Source organism: Fukomys damarensis, unplaced genomic scaffold (genome assembly GCF_012274545.1).
Source record: "Fukomys damarensis isolate Sample0158 unplaced genomic scaffold, DMR_v1.0_HiC HiC_scaffold_3, whole genome shotgun sequence".
Taxonomy (NCBI): Eukaryota; Metazoa; Chordata; class Mammalia; order Rodentia; family Bathyergidae; genus Fukomys; species Fukomys damarensis.
The window spans coordinates 1,042,000-1,066,801 of NW_022900915.1; the positions used below are offsets into that span (position 1 = coordinate 1,042,000).

Here is a 24,802-nt window from a genome sequence, read left to right on the forward strand (position 1 = left end):
CTGTGCACCAGCACCGTGCCGGGCCTGGCCTACGGCATCTGCGCTGCGCAGCGGATCCAGCAGGGCACCTGGATCGGGCCCTTCCAGGGCGTGCTGCTGCCCCCGGAGAAGGTGCAGACGGGCGCCGTGAGGAACACGCAGCACCTCTGGGAGGTAAGCGAGGTGCCGCTGAGCCCCTCGGGCTGGCAGGCCCGAGGGAGAGCCCCTGTGGGACCCAGGGTGGAGAGCAGGTCTGGCCTTCAGGCACCTCCAGGGAGGCTGGGAGAGGGGGCTCTGGAGTAGGTGCACCCGGCAGAGGACAGGGCCTACCCTTTCCGGAAGCAGCCACCTTAATGCTCTGGGCAGGAATGGATGACCATTGGCCTCCATGAAAAACGTTGACGTCAAGGTGATGGAGGAGAGGACCTCAGGCATTAGAGCCAGAGCTGGGTGACCTTTATGTCCTGTTATAAGCTCTTCCCACACATTTCTGTGCCTGGTGGATCCAGTGAGCAGGGAGAGGAAGAGAGTCAGGCTGATTATCTTGGGTGAAAACTGTACGCTTACCACCACTTTTAGAGTGCCCACATTCTTTGTAAATTATATTATGAATCAAAAATCACAAATTTGCTTCTTTCTCCACAAAGTGAAATTATGAAATTACGCACCAAAATAGAACATAAAAACATGGAAAAATTAGGGGCACTTCTGTGTGAATCCATTACCTGATGCTGTTATTTAGAAGTAACCTGTGTGGAAAATGTCAACCTGAGAGTTCTCCCAGAACTCGTGTTTGATTATTGAGGTCCATTCCTGAAAAGATAGGTAGTCATCCTTCCCCCCACTGATTTTAGCCACTCCAACCCATGGAGAGTTAGTTATGAAATACAGGATGCTAGAAGCCGTTCCCTGAAGTAATATGGAAATCTGACTAATGTGGTCATGTGAAGTACTGATTGTCAGAAAAGAATGCCGATCAGTCACCAGGGACTGAGCTGGCCTTGTAGAGTCCAATAATGGATGTTTTCACATTGCCTTCACGCTTTGCTCATGTGGTCACCATGGTGAGCTGTCTCAAATTCGCTAATGAAAACTACTTGAATTTTTGCTGAGCCCCACTCTGTCAAACACTGTATCAGGGTCCAGAACACTCGTAGGACTACTGGTGCGGGGTGCTGAGGCCTGAGTTTGCAGGAGGCCCTTGGATGGTGGCGTGACCTCGTGAGCCCACAGCCCGGCAGGCCAAGGGGAGGATGTGGTAGCCCATGGGTTGCCTTCTCCACACTTCTCCCCGTCTGGGGCCCTGGCTTCCGGGTTGCAGTTCACGCCTACACTATTGCTAGGAAACTACACATTTTCAGTTGAAGGTAAAAGTGGGTATATTTTGAGCTTTTTCTTAAAAAACAGAAACTTGCTTTCTAGACTAGAGCAAGGAGAAAGCAGCGAGGTACACAGAGGCAGGCTCCAAGCTATAGCTTTTGCATAAGAAGACTGACAGGTGGGATATAATCAAAGCATCTGCTTTTGAAAGATAAGTTATTTGATTTTTGTTTCTGACTAATTAGTTATAACCTCCAGTGTAGTTTAAAGTTAAAAATACTTCCAGATGCTTTTCGTATTTTAGTGGTGTTGCTAAGCACTCTAATACGATACAGCTACAGGTCTGTCAGTGCTTTTTCGGGGAAATCATGAAGCAGTTATTCATTGGCACAAATTTACTCTGTGTGAGAATGTTAAACTGAACACTGTTACATTGCCCTTTGGTGCCTGCCTATTTTTAGAGTGCAGAGGACAAAGCCATAAATGTGAAAAACATCCCATAGATCTTTGTTTTTGTTTTTCCTAGGAAGCTTTGATTAATTGGGATGTTGGCAGGAGGCCACTACACATATAGAACATTATAGCATATGTTATCACTGAAAACTGTGGAACCTTTCTTTTAGGCCTTCACTTACATTCGATGAAGTTAAAATTCTGTTGTAGTAAAGAAACTGGGGAATTTACTTCAGTTTTTCCTAGAAACAGTAAAGCCAGTTTCACCTATTGTGTTTAGGGTATGTTAATTAAATGGGCTTTTGTGTTGTAAAAAAGACTTCTGGGTGTGTGATTGGATGATCTATAGGTTCCTACTCCTAAATCCAGGACATAATTAATCTATTCATTTTATCAGCTGTAAAAACAGAATAACATACTTTTGGGGAATTGAGGGGATTTAAAAACTTCAGCCATGCAAAATGTCTCCTGGGAGAGTATGAGCAATGTAACTAACTAGGACCAGGTAATTCAGTCTCAGTGATTATTTATAAGATAACACACTTTTAAAATATATTTCAGATTTTTATTAATATAATTACTTCTAAGATATGAAGTATAAGTTTTTAAAAAATTAAGCACCAAAATTTATGAAGAATGACTGTTTCAATTAAGTTACATTTTAAGAGATTTTAAATGTTGGGTTATTCCTTGAATGTTAGTCTTTCCTTTCAAATCTAAATTATATGGTGAGATACTTTAATCATTAGATGATTCATATGAGAAAAATCAGTAACTGGAATATACTAGAGACTTATATAAGAAATGTTTGGCGATAATTATTTAATGACACATGTCATAAACATCTATTTAAAAATACATTCTTTTAGATATCTTCCAGAATATCAGGTTGACATGAAGCAGATTTAAAAAAAAAAACAAAGTAGTTAAATCATGAGTATTTCATTTTAAAAGTCAGCTGTAATTGTTTTTTTTCTTCACTTTTTCGAGTCATTTGCTGATGAAGAAATAGCTTTATATTTAGAGTTCAATACTCAGGTTCTGGTAGGTATTACCAGGTTTACTTATCTTTATTTCAGTACAATAAATGGATCTCTAATCTTTACTCTGTTTCCAGGAAGATGATGGATTTTTGTTTTAGTTTACAATTCATTGTTTTTAGAAAGAATGTGCTTTATTATATACATGAAAGCTTATTACAGAAACAATTAGATTCACCATACAACTTTTGTTTAATCATCAAAAGCTCTATTTTTTTCTGTAGAAAAAGAACTTTTTGGTATATATCAGCTATGTAGTTTGGTTGGTTTGTAAGCATTTTAAAGTTAATATTTTCTTTGTGCATTTAAAGATAGGTAGATATATTCTATTCAGCATATTTTAAATCTTTTATGTGTTTATAGGAAATGCCAAGAACTTTTCTTTTCTTATTTTTTTAGTAATAATACAAGTATTTTTTTTATACTATAAGATTAGCAAATTAAAAGCCAGATTAGTCATTTATTGGCCAATTTATTTTGGTATTCAAATTTTAATGTGTTCTAAAATTAGAAAGTTCAGATACTTTAAAACAAAAACATTATAAAGTACTTTAAACAGCCATTTTGCTTATATACTTTGCTCCAGTGAGACTTGGATGTGTGATACATTGCTAGCTCTTTGGCCATATCAGGAAAAATATCTGAATGTTTTGGAAATAAAATAGAATCTTTCTTAGCAATTAGTCCTTATTGATGAGTGTGAGGTAATTTTATTCTAATGTGTTTTCTAATAAAGAAGAGAAGAGGCACATTTGATTCCAACATTTATGAAAATATTATCTCAATTATTAATGTACCCCTTTCCCTTGAGATAAATTAATCTATTTGCTCATGGTTTTCCCTTTCTGCTTAACATCAGAATTTAATATGACTAGACCTGAGGAATGTACACAGTGTATACTTAAAATTCTACTGGAATAAAACACAAGTTTAAAATAAAGTTACAATTTAAGATAGACTAGAATTACTCAGGCCTTTCAACTAGTGTGATTTGACAAATTTTAGCAACAATGACACAATAAATTGAGCTTGTTTTCCACCTAAAATAATTCTGCTAATTGAGATAATATAGTGACTTGTTAGGATTACAGTCAAGGTGCTGAAAAAGAATTTGATTTTATAGAACTTGTCTTCTCTTGCCTGAGTAAATTTGAGTGTGTCATTTTCATTTGAACTATGGAAACCTTCACTCTTTTTCCTCAGGAAATCAAGCAGGATAATATAGGGCTTTTTGTGGTTTGATTTTGTGCCATACTATTTGAGATTTAGTAAGAGTTTTACTTTTAACCAAATGGGCCATTTTTCATCATTACAATTTAGCTTAGGTCAAAATATATTAATGAAAACTGATATTAAAAATATATTACACATTGCTAAATGTTTATATTTCAAAACCATCCTAGGTAATTGGTGCTAGAAGGAAATGAATTGATTTCATACTTTAAATGTGTTATGTATATTTTTATAAATGACCCAAGTTCATATATATAATACCCTACACATTGGTTTATATTTAGATGTTCAAAACTTATTTAAAATTAATCATTTGAATTGAAATAATTTAAAAATTGTTCCAGTGATAGTATTATAACTATATACTTTATATTTTGCTTTATAGATTTTAGCTCATTTTGGTCTGATTCACCAAAACACCAAAGGATAGAATTATGTGGCTCTCACAGTTATATTGAAGGAAAAAAATTATCATTTAATATACTCGTCTGCTGTCAGGTTGGATTTGAATATGTCAGTTTTGTGAAATTCAAATGATTTCTCCTTAAAAACCATAGTAATGTTACGTTTTAAATTATGCAGAGTAGCAGCTGGTATATCTCGCCAGCTTTGCCTCATTTGATTCGAACATGTCTTTTATAGTGCTGCCCATTTGATAGAGTGTGAACATTTTGTAGTTTTACATAAACTGTAAAGCCATCTGCTGCCTCTTGGAATGGTTTCCGGCATTGTGTTAAAAATCATATCTTAGTACATACTTTAAGTTGTCTTTGAAAAGGTTCATTTAAACTCCTAGTCCTTTTGGTTTATGTGTCACAGTGCACAGTGCCACTTTTGGTTCTTTAAGTCCTGGAATGACTCCAATTTAAAAAAAATTATAAGAGACATTTGGAAATTCTAACACGAGGTTTTATCCAAACATGCACATGACACTGCAGTGTTTCAGTTACAATTACTTTATAACAACTGATGTGTTCTGTGTCCGCAGGTCTATTCTTCTCACTAATTCAGTTTACCTATTGTTTACACGTTGCTTTTATCAGTCGGTAGCATTTTGTCAATGTAAAGAAAATGATTCGCAAGAATTTCTTGTTTGTAACTGTATTTTCTTGTATCATTTTCCCTCTCTTTTCCATACTGCCTTAAAAGTAGGAGGTAGGAGGTAAAAATCAAACTCTTGGACAGTACTAGTTAGGTCAATTCTGCTCTTCCCCATCCCTGCACGTCAGCCAGTGATCTGATGGAACTGTAGTTATGGTAACACTGGTCCTGAGAAACATGCAGAGGAGTCAGCCTTCTTATTTAAGGTGATTTGAAAAATTTTTTATATTTTTCAGGGCTGAGATTTGAACCCTGGGTCTTCTACCACTGAGTTACATCCTCAGCTCAACCCAGTTTTAATTATTCGAGAAAACTTATATGTTACCCCGGGTCCCCTTATAGTTGTAATATAATATTGTGGATTGTAATTGTTTTATTAAATATGACAAAAACCATAAATCACTGAGAGGGGCCAATTCTGTCTGTAGTGCTAAAGTTTTCTCTCCTCAGAGCGTGAATGTCGCACACCATAGTATGGGAAGACATTTTGCCATTCTGGAGGTGTCTCAGTAAAGAATGACTATGATCCAGTGTCTCTCTCTCGCTCGCTCTCTCTCTCCCTCTCTCGCTCTCTCTCTCTCTCCCTCCCCCTTTCTTTTTGTTGTAGAATAATATGTAGCCCAAGATTTCATGAGTTCAGACATTTTTTTGGTGTGTGTATTTACACAAGAAATATAGATTCTGGTATAACTGCTTGGCATAAAAGCTAGAGAAGCCAGAGCAGAACGTAGTTTTCCTTGTAAGCATTTGCCACCTCGCTCAGATAAGTTACAGAATTCCATTATCCAAATTGTTACACATGTGTGACAGAGGTTGACCTTTCGTCATGTCAATCCTTTTTGTGTAGGCCCCAGGCTCCAGCCTAATGGCTCAAACCCTGATTTACTCACTGTAATAAGGGCAGGAGGTCGAGCAATTGTCAGGCTGCCTGTTCGTACTCTTCTCGGAGCCCGGTTGAAGGCTGTTAACACAAAGCTTTTCAAAGTGAATTTACAACCAGCACCACTGACAGAGGCCAATCAGTGCACCATAAATGTCAGGTTAGTGAGATTGAGCAGTAAGTAACGCACTGGCGGCACACTGTTGGCCGGGAGCGATCGGCCCAGGTTTAACTGAGAAGAGGGGTCTGCATGCGGGGTCTCAGGACAGAGCCAGGCGTGCGGTGCGGGCTTCCGGGTGGGGCCCGTGGGTTTCCCGTCTGTGGGCCTGGAAGGTCGGGGCCGCACACACCGCTTGGCACCTCCGGCGGCATCCGTGTTGACGTGGTGTGCGATCTGGAAGGTCAAGCGTGGCCGGGCCTCGGACGCTGAGACTTGGTGGTGAAATATGGATGGTATTGGACAAAAATGAGAGAGAAACTGTTATGACACGGGTCCGTCAGAACGAGGGGCTGCATCCTGTCCTTGCAGCTCTTCCTAGTGTAATTTTTCAAATTCTGAAACGGTAGGAGCGTCACAAAGGCCCGGATGCAGATGTGCCCACCCACTCTTGCTCCGCTGGGAGCCTGCTTTGCAGGCGAGGTTTTGGTGGCATTCACTAATGAGTGATTATGGGTTTAGGGTCTGAATATCCATGAGATGTGGTTTCCCGATCAGACGGAATGTTTTTATCATTTTGTGTAATGACAGCCCAGACAACAATTCATTTAGCTCTGAAGGCATCAGCATTAAAATGGAGGAATCCATTAAAATGCTGTATGCAAGGATTTATAAATTAGGCAATTTCCTTGATTATTGCAATCATTTACAAAATTGATTGTTCCAGTGTGATATAGACAGATTTCAGCAATGATCATTGACAACAAGCACACTCTCTGGTATCCATAGCCACTGGTCTCTAAGCCAGGTCCCTGTCTCCCACCCTGCTGTGTTGGTCTCAAGGTCGAACAGACTTCCAGGGAAGCTAGCGGTTCTGAACTTCCATTTGCCCCCGGAAAAGGCACAGCTAGACTGTGAGAGTAAGTGTAGGTTGTTTTTAAAGATTACAGCACAGCTTTTAGATTTTAATCCTAGTTTTGAAGGGGGTATCGATAATACTGATCTGCATCGGATCAGTAGCACTGCTTAATACGATACCAATTTGAAAGGAGATAATTTTTGCAAATTGCAGCCATAAAATATTTGTTTTGACTAAAGATCTAAACGTCAATAATGTGTTTTATTTGTTGGACCTCAAAGTTCTAATTATCTAATAGATACATCGTAGAGTGACCCAATTCTAGGTCAGTTAATTCTAGAAGGTAAAATAAAGATATTGTTACAAGTGTGAAATGCTCAAAATGTTGCAGATTTTCCTATACAAGAACATACACAGCATGTTCACTTTGTGTTTAGTCACAAACCACAAAGTCGCCTTTATTCCTGAAACATCAGCACTGGGCATGCTGGATGTGTCTGCAGAGCTCTGTCCAGTGAAAGCTAGTCACCACTAGTACTTTGTACTTGGTACAAAATAACTGACTCTAGGACATTAGTTTTTAATCATCATTTTCTGCTTTTGTAACTTTAACACAAACTAGAGTTTATAAAATAATAACACTAGGGCTGGGGATTTAGCTCAGCTATTTGGTGGCCTGCCTTGCAAGCACAAGGACCTGAGTTCAATCCCCAATACCAAAAAAAAAAAAAAAAATGACACTACTGAAAGTTGTTGATGGTGTTGGGAAGACAAAAAAAGTCGATTTTTTTGTCCCAATTGAGAAAACATAACTTGCTGTTAAGGTAGCTCTTTGTGAAAAAGGGGAAATGTTAATTTCAGAAAGTTCAGTTTGGGGCTGGGGATTTAACTTGGTGGTGCCACCACCTACTTTGCATGCCCAAGGTCCCAAGTTCTAACCCTGGTACCAAAAAAAAGAATCACAGAAAATTGTGATTAGAGGCACCTTGTGTTTTCTTGACTGCAGTTGTCTAAAAAAGTTTTGTTTTTAGTTAGAAAATTTGCTATTTAAAACAAATAAAAAGGCAAGGTTTTCACTTCAATGTCTTGGTATTTGGTTTTCATTTTTATTTAAGTGATTCCCCCCATAACATTTTTGCTTTTTATTAAGACTTAAAAGATAGATGTGTGACCAGTTCTATCTTAGGTGAACTGTGAATGAGATGCCGAGTATTATAAATGTTTTTCCTGGTGTTCCTCACATTTGTTTAATAAACCAGAATCTACAGCATGCAGTTGTAAAATAGTGATATGGGATCAAGCCCATTTTATTAAAATGAACAGTGTTTTTCACTCCCTGTGATCATTTTAAATTAAAGCTGCCTCAGATAATGAAGTGTCTTCTATAGAAACATTCAATGTAATCTAATTCAGTAGAAACTTAAGTGCTTTTTAATTGGAATCAAATTAAATGTAATCAAGTCATGTTTTCAGTGTCTTGTAAAGCACCAAGAGCTAAGCATTGTTAGCACACTTGGGAATATTAATGTTTATCACGAAAGTAATAGTGCTAAATTCTCAGATATCCATGCACATTATAAAATGGAAGAAAGCGCCTAACTATTGTAAATTTTAGGTTAGAATACAGTGCTGATGGAAACTTTTGCATTTGTCTCAAAATAATGTTAAAATTCATTTGTGATATAAAATATACCTAAATATTTCCAAAGGAAGAGAATCTTGAAAAATATTACACTAAGGAAATATTACACCAAGGAAAGCATTAATTTCAGCTTTTTGCAAGTTATTACAATGTAAAATTGGAGCCACTTAATCCATAAAGTAAAAAAATTCATTATTAAATTTTAAAGTAGTAGAAATTGATGTTTTTGTATTAAAAGTAATGTACATCATAAGAAGCTCAAACTACATAAAAGCACAAATCACTGTTGATGATAGTTTTCATAATGGCTTTTGAATGATGACTACATGATATAACACACATTTATTTTATTGAATTACTGTTTTGGTAAAAGATGTGTAAGATCCCGTTCATACTACAAACTGCATTTTAAAAGCAGCAACCAGTGGTGCTGTCCTCATCGAGTCTCCCGCGAGTGTTTAACTTTGGCTTACCCGGCATAGATTTTCATTTTGTGTCTGGTCTCATCCTCCCCTCTGTCCTTTTCCTGGTGGGAAATTTAATTAACAGTCTGCAGACTCCACCGATCTTGTGGAAACACTTCTACTGATATTTTCATATCTTTTTAGCATATGTCTTTAATAAAAGCAGAGCCTTTCCAGGGTCTATAAGGAGACTGCACTGGTCCTCCCAAGAAGGAAAGAGAAAATCTCTGTTTCCTTTCTACACATGAAAGTATAAACAGAGAAGGATCGACTCTTTGAAATGCTCTTTTAAAGTAGGAAGACATTAATCTTGCTGTGCATGCGACTTTAGGGAAAATCATTTATTTTGATCCCTATTTCTCCATGTGTAAAGCAGAGTAATATTGGGTAGTTATGCAAATTAAAAATAATATTTATAAGTTATGCAGCAATCGAGAATCCCCCTTTTTTCAGTTGAATTTTAAAATAATTTTGTGTCTTGTGGGCTCTGCACATAGCTATAAGGAGTTTGATCATTTATCAGTTAAAACATAAGACTGTATAGAGTATACCATGGCACACACACTGGATTTAATTACTACAAAATTAAACTTAAATAATATTTCAGTGCAATTTTATTTAGCACTGCTCACAAGTAAGAAAAGATTATGTTCTAAAGGAGTACCATGCAACATGGCTTTTGCTGTTTATTTTGTAACTTTTATTTTTAAATTAACACATACACTGTACACATTTATGAGGTAACACATGATGTTTTGATACATTCTGTGATGTTCAAATCAAGGTTAGCATATCTGTCTCCTCAAACATTGCTCATTTGTTTGTAGGGAAAACATTCAATGACCGTCCATCTGGCTTTCTTGAAATATATAATACATTACTATTGTCTATAGCGATTCAGCTGTACAAGAGAACACTAGAACTTATTTCTCTTGTCTGACTACAACTGAATACCCATTGACCAAATTTTCTCCCTCCCTTCTTCCAAAGGAAAGTGAACTCATTTAAAAACTGTGTTCTTATAAGGACCCTCTGAACAACCCAATGAGATGAGGACTATGATACTCATTTTTCAGATAAGCTTTTTAGATGATGGCAGAAACGTGAAGTAACTTGCCCAAGGGTACCTGCAGCACGGGTAGGATTTTCATGAAGGACTTATGGACTGTAATGTCCTTGGTCTTAACCCACCTGCTCGTGCTTGCCTGTCTCCTCCCACTATCTGACCTGAAAATCCCTTACACAGTGGGGGTTTCGTCTGTGCCGCTCTCTTCTCTTAGCCTGGCCATCTGGTCCCGGATAGGAACTTTCCCTTCCTGGTAGACACCATGTTGGTTTCTCATACAGTTTACCCACTGCTTCTCAGAGACCCTGTGGTTTAGGCCGGTAACGTGGTCAGTCCACCTTGTGTTCCGGGACCATAGCTCCATTTTTCTTATCTCAGAAAGTTTGAATTTCCCAGCATCCAAAGAAATATATTTATGAAGAAACCAATATGCTGGAAGTATTACATAGGGCGGCACCAAGATGGAAGAGGACAACCCTGCCTTCGAGAGCGATACAGTAGTAGGACCGCGAGCAGCTCCGCTGACAGTGCGCAAAAATGCTTTTTGGGTTTCACAGAGGAGGGAGAGGGGGCTTCTTGCTGGGAAGATTAGGGAAGGTGAGGGAATCTGACCTGGAAGACAAGATGGGGAAGCACAGGGAAGGAGAGGGACTCCCGGGAGGGTGGGCTGGGCCTCAGTGGGACCCCTCCTTTTCTCCTCTTCCGCTGGAGCTAATGGAGGGCTTCCTACTCTTTACCAGTGTCTTGCTAATGTCCCCTGCTGTAATCTTGACAGAGCTCTTTCTTCAAGAAGGCTTTTCTTTCTTATTCTGGTCTAATCTTGACTTTTTTTTTTTTGGTACTGGGCATCGAACTCACGACCTCGTGCTTGCGAGGCAGGCGCAATGCAGCTGAGCTAAGTCCCTGGCCCAATCTTGACTCTTAAGAGTCCCATCTCCCAGGAATCACAGTCTCCACCACCCTCCTTTCCCTGTCCTTCAGCCACCCCTCGGCAGTGTGCAGGTGCTGCTTCATCACCTGCTGGTAGCTGTGGCTCATTTTGTAGATAAATGTTTGGAACACACTTATACTAAAAGTATTTGTTGTTTATCTATAATTTAGCTTTGACTGAGTAGCCTGCTTTTTATTTTCTAAGTCTAACTGTCCACATCTCGGATTAACGTGAGGTTGAGGAGAGATCTAATAGAAAAAGGAATGCTTCCTGTGGCTGTCTGGGAAAGCAGTGAGTTCAGAACAGCATGATGAGAGATGAGTTTGAGGAAGCCATGATCAGATAAATTGACTATGACAGGGATTTCGCATTTTCTTCTAGTGACAGCACACACAGTTATTTTTTATAAGGACCACCCTGGGTGCGGTGGTGCTGCATGGAGAACAGTCTGTAGCAGGGCAAGGGTGGATGCTGGTAGGAGGGCCTCCGAAGGCAGGATGTGCTGGAGAAATAAATTACGAGTTGCAAGTGTGTAGCTGTTGTTTAAATCCTCAGGACTGCTGGAGAGTCAGCTGGGGAGGCAGGGCAGGCAAAACTTTGCCTAGAGGTGGGTTCAGGTGTCTTTGCCATAAACCTCTGTGATCTTTGGGCCAAATGTGGGCTCACAACTTCGCAGTCAGGGTTTCTGTGCATGCCTTGACTCCTTGCCTTCCTCACGTCCGCCTCTGTGGTGGACAGTACAGTGAGGCGTTGGAATAGTGAGTTCAGTGATGCCACTGGTCCTGAAACATGTCGCAGTCTGCGACCCGTGCTGCAGAGAGGCCGGTGCTGGTGCTGACCCGGCTCGCGCAGACACGCTGAGCACCTGTGTCTGCAGGCGCCGCGGGTCCCTCACCGGCGTACACAGCGTTTTGCCTTTTACGGTACTTCTTGTTATCAGTTTATTTTAATTATTTGCATGATTATACAAGCTGAATACCTATAAAAAGGGAGCTTGGGACATGCAGAGAAATACTTTTAAAAGGATAGAAAATTTGGCCACGATGAATTTGCTATCATTCTTTCCTGTTGCACTTAGCAGTTTCTTTACATGGATAAGAACATGCCGTTTACCTCTTGTAATAAAATAAGGTTTTCCACATATCAGAATTGTCGAGGAACATAGTTTTCCTTGGCGGTGTACTCACAGTGCGGTAGAATCCAACTGTGGAGCATCTGCGTCGATCCTTCCTGCTCCTTCTCCTCCCTCCCCCACCTCTGTCCTCCTTTTGAGAACACTGCTATCATTAGTATCATTTGCTAGCTGAATGCGCTGGATAGTGCTCGCCCAGATACCTCCAGGATAACACACAAACACTCCCTTTACACGGTAACAGTGTTAGAAACCACAGCGGGTCTTCGTGGGCCACTGTAACTGGAAGTTTCACCGCCGCCTCGGCTCCCCGGTTCTGTGCCGCGTGCTCCGTCTGCCCGAGAGTGGGCTGGGCCGGCTGCGGGTGTGAGGCCGCCCGCGCAGCACTCCGAAGGCAGGGTAGAGCTGGCGCTTTGACTTGAGGGCTCCAGGGAGCTTTCCGTCTGTCCAGACGTTAGCCTGGAACTAAACGCCTCCACGCGGTGATGAAATCCCTAACAAATGTAGTGACAGCACGGAACATAAGGCCTTAATTTTTTTCAAATTGCTTGCCTTTACAGTTAATTCAATTTGAATTATAAGTCACCTCCATGTGGATGACTCATGCAGTCATTATGAGCTTTGTTTTCTGAAATGTACAAAACAGAAAGAAGTTGATCTGCAAACTGTGCATAGCCAAGGTAATATTGAGCTGGTATCAGGGTAAGAACACACTGTTTGACATCACTGTACATCTTGTTATCCAGATCTACCACTGTCAGAGAAAACTGAGATTTCTTTATAGAACACATTTGGACCCCTGTCCACAGTGGTTATTGAAGGGGCTAAATATGAAAATAAAACTCAACTATGTGCCACAAGTGAAAAAAAAATTGTTTTGGTCACAGAATGCTTGCTTTAGGCTGGCTGAAAACCTTTGCCAAAGTCCAGACTTTTTGAGATCTGAAGAGCTTTGCAGGTTGTGATGGGAGTAAGGAGACGGTTTTAATAGCAAATAATTTTCACACTGTATAAAAGGCTGGATAGAAACTATAGGGAAATGTCCAGACAGCACCCATATAAATAGATAATTGCTGAAATATTTGGATAATTTCAAGAAAAAAGTGCAGGATAAATTTTTGGACAGTGAAGTCGACTTTCCATAATAACATCTCCTGGCCAGTAATTTCCTTGTTCTCCCTAATTTATTTCACTTCTCTGTAGTTGGCAAATTCCTGTGTTTTGTACTTTGAACAACTGGCTCTCCAGCTACCAGGTCCTGTTGGGAGACTCTTGTCTTGCCTCCTGCTTTTATGCACATAACTGGTTCTTGCTGCCCTGCCAGGGAGCACTACAGTCCCGACAGAACTTTTGGGCTTTCTGTTGACTTTTCCCAGAGGGCCTCCAGAGCTGCCCAACAACCTGACAGTTCATTTAAATTTGGATCCAAGTCCAGAGTAATTCTAGAGTTGTGCAATTGTAACAGTCTTAGTAAGGGGGTCAGGTCTAGGGTCCCCGATAAGTGTACTCGTATCCAGGCTGCCTCTGCTAGGGAGCTAAGAGTTGGCCAGCCCTAGAAGGCAGTGGGTCATTTGAAGTCCCTTCGGTATTTGGCAGTTTTTTCCTGGCCAAGGGAGAAGAGCAGCAGTGACTTTTACTTCTGAAACTTATTTAGTGGCCTGGCATGATGGAAATTTTCATGATCTTGACTTGGCAGCATGGCAAGTTTGTGTCTGAAAAGTTTAAAATCGTTGTTTTTGGGAGGCATCAGGAAGCACTAGATAATAAGCAGGAAGTAACACGGGTTTATTTTTAGTGCTCCTGTCACATTACCTATTGGTTAGAGTCACTGATGGATTTTCTCAGATTCCCCCCAGTGGTATAAGATCTCTAATGATGGGCGGGTGTGTGTGTGTCTGTTTAATCTTGTTGAAGTTTCCAGAGCAAGGAGTTTCATTCAGAGTCACCGTGGAGTATGTTGCAGAGGGTTGAATGTGAAGTTCTAGACAGCATTCGCTTTGTATGTGTGGTGGTGATCGTACCAAGAGCTGCTCCAGAAACTAGGGATGTGTGAAGGGCTGCTGGAGGCAGTTTTAATTTTAAAGGAGCTTGTAGTGTGACTGGGATGAAGCAATCATTCAGTTAATCCGCACAGATCTGTGACCTTCCATATGGGCCAGGCACTCTCCAGGGTTGGGGGTAGTCTGAGGAAGACATAAAATACTGAGGGAGATATTTAAGTGAGAATAAAAGAGCACGGACTATGACAAACCCAGAGGGAGAACTGAGAGGGAAACGAGGGACCAGGAGGGGAGGTGAATCTCCGTCTAGAGGTTGGTTTGCTTTCTGGCTCAAGAGCAGTGTGCAGACAGTATGATCGAAGAGGAGGGTAGGGTTCTAGGGGAGACAGACAGCACAGGCAAAAGCCCAGGGAAGGCGTAAGCAAGGTTTTGTTTAAAAGGTTGACCTGGAGAGTGGTTCTCTCTCAGAGGAGTGATTTAAGAAGTAATGTTAATGAAGCAGGTAGCCACATCAGTACATCCTCGAAAGTTGGTTGGAGAGCTGAGATTTGAGGTGAAAACATAATCTTTAGGAGGAAACTTGAGGAGGATGGGTTACAGATACAGAGGATATATGTCAGGTTTGACTCAACAGGTAAGATTGCGGCTGTAATCTGTACACAATGAAAGTTTCACCCTACCTGAGCTCTCCTTTTCTTTGGGACGGACAAAGATTATGATAAAGCTAGGGATATCCCTAGACTCCATCACTCTCAACATCAAAGCAGTTAGTCAGGGTTCCAAGTATCTTTAAGGGATATAAATATTGTACTATCTAATATTTGGGATGTAATTCAAAGTAACATTTCAATTAAATAGACAGAGTCTGTTGAAACAAGTCAGGGTGAAAAGGTGCTCAGCAGGTGGGTCAGCCTCTGAGAAACTGGCAGTGTTTGGTTGGAAGCCTTTTTTTCTTTGCTGATGCTGACTGTGGTAGGGCCATGCAGATCTGCTGGAGCATGGAGGAGCATCTTAGGATCTGAGACAAATGAAGGCTTATCGCTGGAGTCAGGATCTGGCTGTGTCCATTCTGAAACAAAGGGTGCACAGAAAGGGAGGAAACAAAGACCAAAGATCGCCCCTGGGAGGAGCTAGAGCGGAAAAAGGATGGGGGTTGTTCACACGGCGCTCCAGAAAGACCTGGATGATGGACCAGAGCAGTTAGTGTTTAGCTGCTGACACGAGCGGTGATTATCTCCTACATGCCAAGAAACAAAGAGAAAGAAATTAACCCAAACTAACTAGGAACTAATCAGAAAACCAAGGAATGTGGAATTTTAATCAAATGGGGACAAAACAAGGTGAGAGATGATTAAAAAAACAAACAAACAAAAGAGGGACCATGGACAAAATGGCTGACAAAGGTTGGGACTTCAGAAGAAGAGGACCTGGACAGAGACGGTGAACAGAGGACTTCGAGGCAGAGAAGAGGTCCCGAGACAGCAGCCGTCTCTCAGGTTTCTGTGCAGGTAGGGATAGTTCTGTTTAGTTCCTGGGCCGCGGAGCAGTTTCTCAGCTGTAGCCTCCTAAGCCTGCTTCAGGGACGCCATCTCTTCTGCCCAGGATGCTGGCCCTGCCCCCTCCTGGAATTAGTGGAATGCATCTGTTTGTGGGCTGGAGATTAGAGCCCTGAGCCTGGACTACTCGCAAAGCTGTCTTTTTGGGTGGCCTCGCCAGACAGGGTTCAGACTCGGAGCCCATACTTCTAACTTCCTTCTCCGATAATCTGTAATTTTCTGGTTTTAGAACTACATTGTCAGTGATGTCAGAGAGACCCTTCTAAGATGATGCATCCATTTAAAACTAGCAGTAGTATCTTTTGTTTGAAATTAAGCAACAGAAAGGAATCCAAGCAGGCAAGCTAAGTGGAGACACTTTAGATGAAAACACATGCATGATCAGACTGCCGGGTTAGGCTGGACAGTTTTATTCTCATCCATGCAAACGCCTTCCACCATGTTGGGGTCCAGATGAAGAGGAGCCTCGGCTTCACCCATCACCAGAGCATTTGTGCCTTTTGCTTCTCAAGAGGTCACCCCAAGGAGGCTGAACATGAGGCTGTCATTACCAATTGTTTTTTCAAAAAGTCCTTTTTAATTTTTTAGATTTCTTTGCACTCACACCTGCAGAGAGAAAGAAGCCCTTATATTTTAATTGACTTCTCAACTTTTTTTAAACTTGATAATTTTAAGTTAAAAAAATTTGATTGTTCCCCCATCTTATCTCCTGTAATCCCCAGTGCCACGGGTGTTGTGTAAAGTTATTTATCTGTTTTGAGTATTTAAAAAATTTTGTAAAAAGTGTTTATTTATATTCATTTCGCCTTGTTCCAAAAAGATTTAAAGTGGATCTTAGAAAGTTGAAATTTAGAAATGGGTAAATATTTTGAGAAGGAGAAAATGGAAAGTTTTAAACAGAAACAAATGTGCTTCATTTAAAAATATTCTAGATACTGTTTTGATGCTGGAATGTGTTGTGTCCAAAGAGTGTTGTTTTGACACAGTTACCTGAGGTGTCCTGCTCGGATGTTCCATTATAGATTGGAACTGGTGTGACCCCAAGGTGACTTCTTACCCAGTCCTGCGGAGGCGATGTCCTGAGTGAACACACCCAGGTCAGACCCAGATCTGTCTGTGGGCTGCAGCTGACTCACAGCGCCAGGCTGAGTTTCTTGATTGACCTAAGACCCTCAGCCCCCCCATTCCTTATTAAACACACAGTCAGTGTCTGTCACTGCTTGCAGAATTATACAATTTGAAATGTATTTTTCCTAGAAAATTTTACATGTGCATATGTGTGTATATTGTGTGGTATGTTTTCTGTTGAAAATTCTTGACTAAACGTGCTTATATAATTAATATTCTCTGTAAATATTGCACTTAATATTCTGTCCATCTGATAGATGGGTCAGGATTTGCTTAACTGTTTCTTTGTTGTTAGACATTTAGCATATAAGTTGCTAATAGTTTTTCATTATTTTAGTGAACATAGTTAATGAATATATTTGTATGTGTTAGTAAGTTTTGGAAGCACAGTTTTGACTTCTACATGTTGTGAATTGTATTTCTCTTACAGGGTTACTGGTAATACAAAAGTAATGCATGATGAACAGGAGGTCTTTGCTAAGTACGGGCCCTGTTTTTATTAGCGTTGCACTTTACAGGGCTGTTTGAAGGGTCTGCAAGTTGGTGTTTGTAAATATTAAGTTACTGATTTTGATTTGAAAATGAAGAACTGTTTATACAAGAAGGTTGAAAGTTGCTTTAGATCTTGTTTTGTAAGCTGAAAACTGGATTTATTTTTATTTTTTATTTTCGGTGCTGGGGATCAAAGCCTCACATAGGCAGGGCATGTGCTCTGCACAGAGCTGCAGGCCCCGGGCAGGTGCTGCCAAAGCCACCGGGAAGCTCTTCCCCTCATTTTTATCAAAATCTTGAACAGGCTCAAAAGAACAGAGAAATGTGTAATAAACCGTCTTGCACCAGCATACACTTTGAATAATGTTTTTGTTTCTGCTCTTCTCCACAGCTTTGGTTCTGTTTTGTTTCTATTTTTTTGTGTGTGACTTTTGTTGTTGTTCTTGTTGAAAAGTTCGAATGAAATTCCAGTCACTGTACCATTTACTTTGAATATTTCAGTGCCTAGCTCTAAAAGATAGAGTCAAAATCGCCACTAACCAAATACCATCATCACACTTGCAATGGGATAATTGATTTCCTAATATTATCTAATTTGTGTCCCCTCATTTCCCCCTCAAGCATCTTTAAGTGGTTGATTTGAATAACAATCAAAACAAGATTTTTCACACTGTACTTTGTTGAAATATCCCTCGAATCTCTTTAAGTTTTAACAGTTGGGCCAGGCTGTTCCTTTTGTTTGTTTGTTTTTTAGAAGACTTCTTTAGTCTCCCCTCTAATCTGTTGAATTGGAATCATCAGGGGCATCATATGATGGCCCAAGTTTTATAAAAACCTCTCTGGTGCAGTGTGATGGATCAGCAGCGTTCAGAACTTGTGCATAAAGGAGCAAATTTAAGATATCTTTGGAAGGAATTTTTTTATTAAAAGAGAAAACTTGTTGAAATACAGTCAACCCTTTACTGAACCTGCTTTACTTACTGTACACAGATGGCCTCTTTTTCTTTTTTCTTTTTTTTTTTTTGGTACCGGGGATTGAACTCGGGTCCTTGCGCTTGCAAGGCAGGCAGTGGAACTGCTGAGCTAAATCCGTGGCCCTATATGGCCTCTTTCTATTCGATTTTCTCAGCGTGTGACTGACTCACTTCTGTGGACAGGAACAAACGTGACTTGCAGTTTCTTTCTGCCAGCATTTCTTTTCTCTGGTGGTTATTTTGTTTATGGGTGATTTTACTACTTTCTGTTGAGATCCCTCAATATATTTGCAGCGTATCTGTAGTTGTTTGTCACTTGTTCTCCCTGCGTTTAATTTTCTGCTTATCGAAGACGATGGTAACAGAAAAGAGGGAATATATAGGAGAGTGAGAAGAAAGTAAAGATTTCCTAAAAGTCTCCTCAGAGGCCATGCACTGTTAGTATTTTCGTTGTATTCTGTTCTAGTGTTCTGTGGCAATAATTTTTCAAAAAACAAATGCAAAATCATTTACATTTTTCAACATTCCAAACTGTGTACTGTACATTTTCTTTTCTTTTTCTTTAGTACCAGGCATCAAATTCAGGACCTTGTGCTTGCCAGGCAGGCCGGTGCCATTGAGCTAAATCCCTGGCCCTACTGTAAAATTTTTTAAGTGACTGAAGATTCTTTACACAAGTGTAATAACTGTCTGGCATCATAGATATGGCCTAATTTTGGATATCTGATTTATTAAATGTTTTCCCTGCTATAGAGATCCTTGTAGATTTTTTTACATATCCATGACTCTTTTCTTTTCTTGACAGTATTTGTGGTTGAACCCAGAGCCTTACATGTGCTGGACAAGTGTTCTGCCACTGAGTTACATCCTCAGTCCCATGACTATATTCTTGTATAAATATTTATGTTTTGGAGTTAAAATATTTATACATTTAAAAGCTTTTAATTGTTTGCTTTGCCCTTTTGAGGAGTTGTATCAGTTTATGAATATTGGTTGAGAGATCATTTGTTCCCCTGATTCCTTGTATACAAGGGATGGTCTTTTTCTATTCTAAACCATTTATGTGTCTGCCTTTTCGTACTAATGGTTTTTAATAGGAAACCTCAGTTATGCTTTCAAGGCACATCACAACTGATGATCCAGTTTTTGATCCTTTTGTCTCTTAAGTGTTAGGAAGTCACCTGTTGTCAGTTCAAAGCCCTTGTCTCTCCTTACAGAGATTGCAAATGCTCAGAACCATGTGGCTAGCTATTGAGTTTTTAAAAAATAAAATTGCTCTTTTGTAGCCAGGTGTGGTGGTGCATGCCTATAATCCCAGCACTCGGGAGGCTGAGGCAGGAGAATTGCTGTGAATTCAAGACCAGCCTGGGCTACATAGTGAGTTCCAGGTCAGTCTCAACTACGTAGTGAGACCCTGTCTCAAGAAAGCGAAAAAAAAACAAAAAAAACTTGATCTTTTTTAGATACTGGATTATACCAGAGATAATGAGATGTCCTAGCTCTAGAAATGGCTGCATTTATTTCATTGGTAGATTTTAAAGAATCCAAAATAAATTTAGTCATTTATCTTTGGGATCCTTGGTGTCCAAATTGGCCAATTTTTTTTTTGCATTTGGTTGTATTATTTTCACTTATAGTCCCACATTTGTGCTGACACTTTAAATAGGTGCATGGTATTTTACTCCTCCTGTGCAAAGTCTTCCACTACTGATAGTTGAAATTTAAGTCTTATTTGAGTCAGGTGTGGTGGTGCATACCTGTAAACCCAGCACTGGGGAGGCTGAGGCAGCCTGAACTACATAGTGAGACCTGTCTCCAAAAAAAAAAAAAAAAAATCTGGTTTGTTACAATTCTCTCTCCTTTTGTATCTTTTTTTTTTTTTTTGATTCGGGAATTTCATCTCAGGAGTGCTCTACCATTGGACTACTTCCCCAGCACTTTAAAAATTTATTTATTTATTTATTTTTAAATTTTGAGACAAGGTCACAATTAATTGCTCAGGCTGGTCTTGAACTTGCTGTCTTCCTGTCTCAGCCTCCTCAGTAGCTGTCTGTGATCACAGGCGTGTGCCACCATGCCCAGCCCAATTTTTAATTTGCCTTTTCTGTCTAGTATCAGACAGGAGTTCTATGGGCTTTCATTACAAAGTAACTGAAAAAGGAATAATGTAAAGGAGAGCAGGAAAGAGCTGAGGTCTGGCTGGGAAAAGGGAGAGCTGAGATGTTGAATAGTTTGACAAGCTAGAGAAATGCGTGGTTCAGAGTGGGTTACAGCCTTGAGACAGAGTGCACCAGACTGACACGAGGCGGACAGAGAAGATGGGACTCTTGCCAGAGTTTGACTTGGTGCAGGATGGGTCAGTCTTAGAGGCTGACACGCCCGACTGGGTGGCTGCTCCTTGGGTTATGCATCCGGTAGGTGCTGTACTTGTCCTGCATATGAACAACCGCACCAAAATTCTTTGCAGCGGTGGCTGTTTATGCAGCATGCAGGAAGAGCTGATGTGATGGTTTTCCGAATAATTATTTTAGTGGAGATGGCCAGCAGGATAATTCAGACTCCACTAGAGTGATTTTATCTTATGTGGGCCACTTTAGCTACTCATATTCGCAGTGTAAAGGTAGCCAAATTTTAGTTTACTTTTGTGCTGTTTAATTAGACACACCTCATATGGTGCTTTGTCTTAAAAGACCTCGAAGGATTTTTATGGAACAGATACTGGAGTTTGGTTCTCAAGGACTATGGCAAAACTGTTAACTGCTCCTTTGGTAAATGTATTATCTGAGTGTGTTCTTTAAGACAGTAGCCTAGCCTAGAGCTGACATTGATAGAATAATTCTGTCACAGATATAGTGTCTACTTCAGAAGCAGTGTTTTTGGCAGTTATACTGGCTTGATTTAGGTGGGATAGGAATCAAGGATTAAAATGGTTTTACCCGGGAAGAAAGTAGACAAGTTTGACAGCACTGAAAACCACGATGTCCCGCATCCGGAGAATTTATGGTTAAGACCAGAGAAGTCTGAAAAGTTGGGTAACTCTGTCATTTATTAATTTATTGGCCTAAGTAACATGTTTTGCTTTAGAAGACTGATCTATGACCTTTGAAAGGGTATGTCTTCAAGCTGTTTTTTCTACATATAAAATAAAGATCAAGATATTCTATGTCGTTTTCTAAGAGAAAAAAGTAAAATGAAGGAATCTTTCAAAATGGTCTGTAATATTGTATCTAGGTCTATGAAAATATTTTTCCTTATTCTGTATTTGCATTTTGTAAACCTTAAGGTTGGATGCCAGACCTTTATTACCCCAGAGCCGGAGTGTGGGCAGCTTAGAAAACCTTTTTTTAAAAAAAGCTAGTGTTGCATTTTTCCAAAAAGTTTTCCAATGCCCTGCTGAATCCATGTAATTACACACATACACACACACACACACACACAGCCAAGGCCACAGATGGTGGAGTCCAGGGACCCTTCATGGTGGATACCCTTTTTGCTGCTTACCCAGCTGGGCTTCTAGTATATTTTAAGTCTTGGTGACTCATAGTCTGTTTGTTTTGTTGCCTCATTTAAGTTGTGGTATCATAAATCACTCCATTTTTTAATCATTTGAGTGGCAAACACCCCAAAGCATTAAAGTTAAACAATGTTAATGGGGATTTACTTTTGATGCCATTGTTTTAATATGACAAATGGCCATGCATCAAGCTGCGTAGCACAGTTTATTTATGCAGACATAATTAGGCCTTTGAAAGGAAATATACAGTGAACCATTTGCCAGAAATGCAAAGTCTACTTTAATGACCCCTCCTCCAAACTTACTCTGCTTATGTGCTTGATAGATTTAAGGCAGATCTCAAGCTAGATGAGCATTCTTGGTGTGGGGAAAGTATCCTTCGGCTCCAGGAAGAAGTCACCTGACATTTGAAAACGGATCGCTTCCTCCTCCATTTCCTCCTCCGCCATTTTTGTGTCCGCCAGTAGGAGAGCATTGAAAGTTCGAACAAAATTACCTTTGGTTTCCGGCTTCTGAAGAAGCAGCAGTTTGCCGTGCAGTCTCTGAAAGACTTTTCAGACTCTGAAAGACACCCAGCTCCAGTGGGCAGGCTCTGGAGAGAAGCCGTAAAATGTCCTTTCTCTGAGGGCTTGGAGACCAACATGTGTGCTCACTTTCAGGACTTTGTCCAAACTACAGAGGGTCCTTGTGCCTGTGTGCATGGACTTGTGTATGTGGGGAGGGTAGGAGATGTGGATGTTCATTTATGGCTGGACAAGTACTATTTTAAGCTTAAATACTTTCATTTTAGTAGCTGGGAAGTAAGGACCAAGGAGGCACAACAGACATGTTCTGGGAATGAGGAACCAACCTCCAAGGAATTTTCACATGTAGCTTGATCCTGACTCAGATCCAGTCATAACCAGGCTCAGCCTTCCCCATTAATCTGACAGAGCATCAGGTAGCATCAGTGAAGGCACACAGAGGGGCCAGGGATCGCCCCCAGGTATATCACAGTTGCGGCAAATGCTGTGTCTCTTTTGCATGTGATGACATGCCCAGTGACTGCTTGAGAGTTGGCACCCATGGAGCTGTGTCTCCAATTGGCCATGATATTTTGGTGAAATTGTTGTAGCATTCCTATAGTAGCAGAAGGTCCAGGATCCTTACTAGTAACTAATTTGTGGTGAACATTTTCTCTGGGCTCAGCTAATTCGCTATGGAAATGGCCTCAGGCCAGCTACTACCACCATGTACACGTGTTCAGAATCAGCCCTGTTCTTAACACGTTCAGTTTCATTTTATCTGTCTCTCCTCCTCCTTCTGTTCCTCCTCTTTTTGTTTTTGTACTGAGGATTGAACCCAGGGATCCTCTACTACTGAGCTACCTCCCTAGCTATTTTTTATTTTGGGAAAGAATCTTGCTAAGTTGCCGAGACTGGGCTCAAACTTCTGCCTCAGCCTTCTGAGTTTCTAGGATTCAGGCATGTACCACTCTGCCTGTCATCCACCATTTTTTTCCCCAGTTTAAGCAAGATATATCTCCTTGACAACATGACACATTCCTACATTTTCTTAGAATCTTGGAAATAACGTTACTATGAAGGAGTCTCTTGTAACTAATAATACAGATTTCCAAAGATTTTGTACTTGCTGTTACCTGTCTTTCCAAGGAAAAAAACCTTACAGAGCTTTATCTGATCCTCCTCTCCAAGAGTTATTCATAATTAATAGTCATTAATAACTTTTTTGTGTTCTGTATTCTGATAAAAAATGATTCCTTCTTTGAAGGTATGAAACACGATCAATGCCTGTATTTCAGGTGCCAGTGACTTAGCAGTAAATTCAGCTGAAAACACAGACTCGTAAAGTTTTAAGAAAGACCTTTCCCACTCCCAACATTTCCTTCTTTTGCTCCTAATCCTGGAAGCGTTGGGAAAATCTGGCAGTTGAGGAGGCAGGGGAAAAAAATGAAGAGCCTGGGAAGCTCCCATTTCTGCTATTTAGATCTGCATGGCTGAGGTAAGGGACCACATCCGGAAGGCAACATCTCGGAGACAAATGCCTACTTGTTTGGGGCTGAAAATATTAAAGCATTATTAGTTATGAGATTTAACCCCTATGAGAATAATTCTTTTCCATGGCTAGACTTTAAATCTGTGCTTAGTAAGATCTGTAGATGAAAATAAGTGATTTTGATCCTACAAAACAGAGCTTTTAGAGAAATGCTGTTCTAAAGTTTTTTTCAGAGCAGAGGATAAGAAGGAAGAGAAGGGGGGTTTGTCACTCCGAAGCCATTTACGACTGTGCCGAGTTCAGGACTTGCTTTTATATGTTGTCATGAACAAATAACACGGTCAAATTCCAGTGTAGGGAGATGAGTGTCCTTCGGAACTGTGGGTTTGCCCCAAAGCCATTGGGTTAAGGCATGGGAAACACCTTGCATTGCAAATAAGCACAGAGTTTGAGGACAGTAAGATTTGTTACGTGGATTTCCCAGTGTCCTCCTTTCTGGTCCTACATAAGGAGGACTGGCTCAGTTTCTACTTCAGGTAACTTTGGTGAATCCCTTTGAACTTTTCTTAGCTTCATTTTCTCATCTGTAAAACCGGAACACCAACCTCAGCCAATTTGGATAAGAATTAAATGAAGCGAGGTTTCCTCAGCTTCATTGCATGCTGCTTATTATACATTAGAGTCTCTTGCTGTTTATTACATAGGAGGGTCTCTGTGTTTCCTTTCCTTTATTGTTCTTTTTTTTTTGTTGTTTGTACCAGGAATCGAACTCAGGTCCTCGCACTTGCAAAGCAGGTGCCGGAATCACTGAGCTAAAACCCCAGCCCCAACTGTATTTTTTTTGGTACGGGGGATCGAACTCGGGTCCTTGCACTTGTGAGGCAGG

At 40.4% G+C, this 24,802-nt stretch overlaps 1 protein-coding gene across 1 annotated transcript in view; it reads left to right on the forward strand.

Annotated features, from left to right (window-relative positions):
* Positions 1 to 3: 3 nt before the first annotated feature.
* Prdm6 (PR/SET domain 6) overlaps positions 4 to 24,802 on the forward strand; it is a gene marked incomplete at its 5' end in the record, with an annotated part of 86,354 nt that continues 61,555 nt past the window's right edge. The window contains one exon of the mRNA XM_010627287.1: positions 4 to 153. Coding sequence (XP_010625589.1) covers positions 4 to 153 — 150 coding nt within the window. The remainder of the gene's footprint in view (positions 154 to 24,802) is intronic.